The sequence below is a fragment of the Borostomias antarcticus genome (assembly GCF_949987555.1).
Source record: "Borostomias antarcticus genome assembly, chromosome: 17".
Classification (NCBI taxonomy): domain Eukaryota; kingdom Metazoa; phylum Chordata; class Actinopteri; order Stomiiformes; family Stomiidae; genus Borostomias; species Borostomias antarcticus.
In genome coordinates, this window is record NC_140250.1 from 19,210,356 (window position 1) to 19,215,355 (window position 5,000).

General features: G+C 49.6%; 1 protein-coding gene across 1 annotated transcript in view; it reads right to left on the bottom strand.

The window, feature by feature from the left end:
- Positions 1 to 5,000, bottom strand: part of inpp4aa (inositol polyphosphate-4-phosphatase type I Aa) — a gene marked incomplete at both ends in the record, with an annotated part of 22,492 nt that overhangs the window by 2,767 nt on the left and 14,725 nt on the right. Inside the window, 4 exons of the mRNA XM_084452055.1 lie at positions 598 to 853; positions 1,079 to 1,214; positions 2,149 to 2,321; positions 2,913 to 2,951. Coding sequence (XP_084308181.1) covers positions 598 to 853; positions 1,079 to 1,214; positions 2,149 to 2,321; positions 2,913 to 2,951 — 604 coding nt within the window. The remainder of the gene's footprint in view (positions 1 to 597; positions 854 to 1,078; positions 1,215 to 2,148; positions 2,322 to 2,912; positions 2,952 to 5,000) is intronic.

The following is a 5,000-nucleotide window of genomic DNA, read 5'->3' on the forward strand; positions in this document are numbered from 1 at the left end:
ACACACATGTGAGCAAAACATACAGTACACACGCACACGCACGCACACTCACACACACGCACAGACAGACATATCTTTAGTCCCTGCAATTGTTATTTGATACTGGCAAAACCTTATGAACACATCATCGCTGGTTAGGGTTAGGGTCAGGGGTTAGGGTCAGGGACCTCTCAGCGAGGGTCAGGGGTCAGGGGTCAGGGTTTGGGACCTCTCAGCGAGGGTCAGGGGTCAGGGGTTAGGGTTAGGGACCTCTCAGCGAGGGTCAGGGGTCAGGGGTTAGGGTTAGGGACCTCTCAGCGAGGGTCAGGGGTCAGGGGTCAGGGTTTGGGACCTCTCAGCGAGGGTCAGGGGTTAGGGTTAGGGACCTCTCAGCGAGGGTCAGGGGTCAGGGGTTAGGGTTAGGGACCTCTCAGCGAGGGTCAGGGGTCAGGGGCTAGGGTTAGGGACCTCTCAGCAAGGGTCAGGGGTCAGGGGCTAGGGTTAGGGACCTCTCAGCGAGGGTCAGGGGTCAGGGTTAGGGACCTCTCAGCGAGGGTCAGGGGTCAGGGGCTAGGGTTAGGGACCTCTCAGCGAGGGTCAGGGGTCAGGGTTAGGGACCTCTCAGCGAGGGTCTGCTGCTCGTTGATCCCCACGTTGAACATGATTGGTTGCACGCGCAGCAGCATGCCGCTCTGGATCTCCCTCGGCAACACGTCGAACATCGCCCCCGGCAACGGAACCCGGACGTTGAAGCCGTTCCGGTTGCCGGTGATGACGGGCAGCATGTCGGGGGCGGAGCCGGAGGTCGCCTGGGTGACCTTAAAGGTGACGTTCCTCAGGTCCATCACGCCCACGCTCATGTCCTCCAGCATGGCTAGCTCCTCCCCTTTGAGAGAGAGAACACAGTCAGCCTCACTCAGCTCCGCCCCTTTGAGAGAGAGAACAGTCAGCCTCACTCGGCTCCTCCCCTTTGAGAGAGAGAACAGTCAGCCTCACTCACACCCAGACTCTGATCCTGGGAGGGTTAACACACACGCACACGCACACGCACACGCACGCACGCGCACGCACGCACACATATACACACACACACACACACACACACACTGACCGTAGGTGCTGAGAAGGCCCTCATATTGGACCAGCAGGCCGATGGTGTGCAGCTGTCTGAGGAAGCCGGCGTCACACAGACAATTCCTCAGCTTGATCACGAAGCCACAGATCAGACCTGTCAGCTGGGATCAATACAGAAACCAATAATCAACACATTATACACAACAGAAAACTTTATACAACAGAACAAAAAACTATTCATGTATTGATTCCTTTCAAAACCACTTCTAGTTAATCACCTGTCCATCCATCCAGGTGTGTACGGTCTATGGGAATTGACCGCACACCGATAACATGTTTTAAAAGGCTCCTGGATGCAAAAGGTTTATTTACATGGTGTACCGGTTAGGGTTAGGGTTAGTAGAGCGTTTATTTACATGGTGTAATAACCCTAACCCTAACCCTAATAACACTAACCCTAACCCTAACCCTAATAACACTAACACTAATCCTAACCCTAACCCTAACCCTAACCCTAACCCTAATTGTTGAAATTCTTTTATTAGGAGTTACCATACCCTAACCTAACCCTAATTGTTGAAATTCTTTTATTAGGAGTTACCTAACCCTAACCTAACCCTAACCCTAACCCTAACCCTAACCCTAATAACACTAACCCTAACCTAACCCTAACCCTAACCCTAACCCTAACCCTAATAACACTAACACTAATCCTAACCCTAATAACACTAATCCTAACCCTAACCCTAATAACACTAACCCTTTACATGGTGTACCGAGGGGGGAAAGAATGGGAACATTTCGGTCCTGAGACCATCGTCAGTGCTGCTTCCATGTTTTTTCCGTGCGGCCATGGCAACCAGCTGATGGGAGGAGTCAGGGTGAGGGTTTCCTCTTATCAGTGTTCAGGTTTCCTCTTATCAGTGTTCAGGTTTCCTCTTGGCCTCTCTCAGCCGGCCCACCCACTGCTAAGCCCTGAGTCAGGTGTTCTGGGTTACGGTTAGGGTGTTCTGGGTGTGTGTGAAGGTTAGGGTTAGGGTTAGGGGTTAGGGGTTAGGGGTTAGGGGTTAGGGGTTAGCCCTAACCCTGACCCACCGTCTGGCAGAAGACCACGTCTCGGCGGTACTGCATGCGGAGGCTCATGGCGATGGTGGCGGCGCTGTCCTGCATCAGCAGGAACACCAGGGACTTCTTGGCCTCGTCGCTCATCAGGGACGCGCGTTCTGACAGCGTGGTCAGCAGGGGGCCGAGGGCCTCGCTCCACTCACCTGGGGGGCAGGGGAGAGGTTACACACACACACACTGGAGCATGCACACACACACACACACACACACACACACTGGAGCATGCACACACACACACACACACACACACACACACTGGAGCATGCACACACACACACACACACACACACACACTGGAGCATGCACACACACACACACACACACACACACTGGAGCATGCACACACACACACACACACTGGAGCATGCACACACACACACGCACACACACACACACTGGAGCATGCACACACACACATGCACACACACACACTGGAGCATGCACACACACACACACACACGCACACACACACTGGAGCATGCACACACACACACGCACACACACACACTGGAGCATGCACACACACACGCACACACACACACGCACACACACACTGGTGCATGCACACACACACACACACACACACACACACACACACACACACACACACACACACTGGAGCATGCACACACACACACGCACACACACACACTGGAGCATGCACACACACACACGCACACACACATACTGGAGCATGCCCACACACGCACACACACAGAATAGGTTGGTCTTACCTGGAGATGACTTTTCTTTTTCTACCTCAGGCCTGCCATCTAGAGGACCAACAAGGTATAACATGTTTAAATGATCAGCAGGAGTCTAATTCCATCAGTCAGTAGCTGCTTCCACTGACTTACTGACTGGCTTTTTTTTAAGCTGCAGTATGTATGATTTTCATAAGGCCTTAAACATTTAAATTTTGCTATATTGCTACACAATCAAGAGGGATACATGATTGACTTCCTCTGTGAAAACCACATCTTTGTAGACTGCTGTTTGGCTCTGCTACAGCAATTCTAATAATTATCATAATAATAATTGAGTCGACACCAGAGCATGAAATCCAGTCAGCCACACGGGGCATTCTTCTATGGCCTTCCGTCCAGAAGGGTTAGGGTTAGGGTACCCAGAAGGGTTAGGGTACCCTAACCCTAACCCTTCTGGTAACCCTAACCCTTCTGGTAACCCTAACCCTAACCCTTCTGGGTACCCTAACCCTAACCCTTCTGGTAACCCTAACCCTAACCCTTCTGGTAACCCTAACCCTAACCCTTCTGGTAACCGTGAGATTGAAGCAGACCGAATGCAACTTGGCAGACATCATTCCCCCTTGTTGCCAGCTCGTAGCAGGCTGCTGGTTAGGGCTAACCCTGCTGGTGCAGAAGTGACGTACTGTAGCTTTAAGACCGAGGCCTGAGTCACACGCCGTCGTTCCCCCCGGTTACGGGACGGCCTGGTAAAACAGGCCTGACTTTATTTCATTCTGTTAGGCTGTTCTATTCGATTTGTGTTCTGCTATTCTAATCTGTTCTATCTGTTATTTGTTTATGCATCATAATAGTCAAAACACAATCTACAAAGCAGTAGCATTATATAATTCAGACAAAGTCTAATCTCCAAACATACAGAAGACTTCGAAAAGATTTTTAAAAGTCTGACACCTTCTCATATCCAGAGGTGGAGTTTTTAGTCACAGACGATACGATTTTGCCGAGACTGGGATCATGCAGGTCATTTTCATTAAGACTCAAAACTTCAGATAATATTAAACATGTTTGATTTAACCAGAACTTCAAGAGGAATTGACTGATTTAAGACTCAAGATTTCAGACTTGGATTGCCACCTCAAACAGGGAGCGCATTCGGACCCTAGCAACACTCCTGATGTAATGAGAGGCTGTTATGGAATATGATCCAGGGTGATGGAATATGATCCAGGGTGATGGAATATGATCCAGGGTGATGGAATGGAATATGATCCAGGGTGATGGAATATGATCCAGGGTGATGGAATATGATCCAGGGTGATGGAATATGAACCAGGGTGATGGAATATGATCCAGGGTGATGGAATATGATCCAGGGTGATGGAATATGACCCAGGGTGATGGAATATGAACCAGGGTGATGGAATATGATCCAGGGTCGACCAACTTAAGGTGGAGTGGAAGTGAGTTGAGTGGAAGTGCCTGGTCTAGCAGGCCGACATCAAAACAAACAACAACAACAACAATAATAGTAATAATAATAGTTAATTACTAACTAAGAAATAGGAACACCATAATTTGGAAAAGTAGGCCTGAGAACAGGCTGAAGACAGTCAGCCCTAAATAAATGCATTTGAAACTAATTATTATCATAGATGACTGTCAGGGTCTGTTTATAACAGGCAGGCGCATGCTCAGTGTTTATAACAGGCAGGCTCAGTGTTTATAACAGGCAGGCTCAGTGTTTATAACAGGTACGCGCATGCTCAGTGTTTATAACAGGCAGGCGCATGCTCAGTGTTTATAACAGGCAGGCGCATGCTCAGTGTTTATAACAGGTACGCGCATGCTCAGTGTTTATAACAGGCAGGCGCATGCTCAGTGTTTATAACAGGCAGGCGCATGCTCAGTGTTTATAACAGGCAGGCGCATGCTCAGTGTTTATAACAGGCAGGCGCATGCTCAGTGTTTATAACAGGCAGGCGCATGCTCAGTGTTTATAACAGGCAGGCTCAGTGTTTATAACAGGCAGGCGCATGCTCAGTGTTTATAACAGGCAGGCGCATGCTCAGTGTTTATAACAGGCAGGCGCATGCTCAGTGTTTATAACAGGCA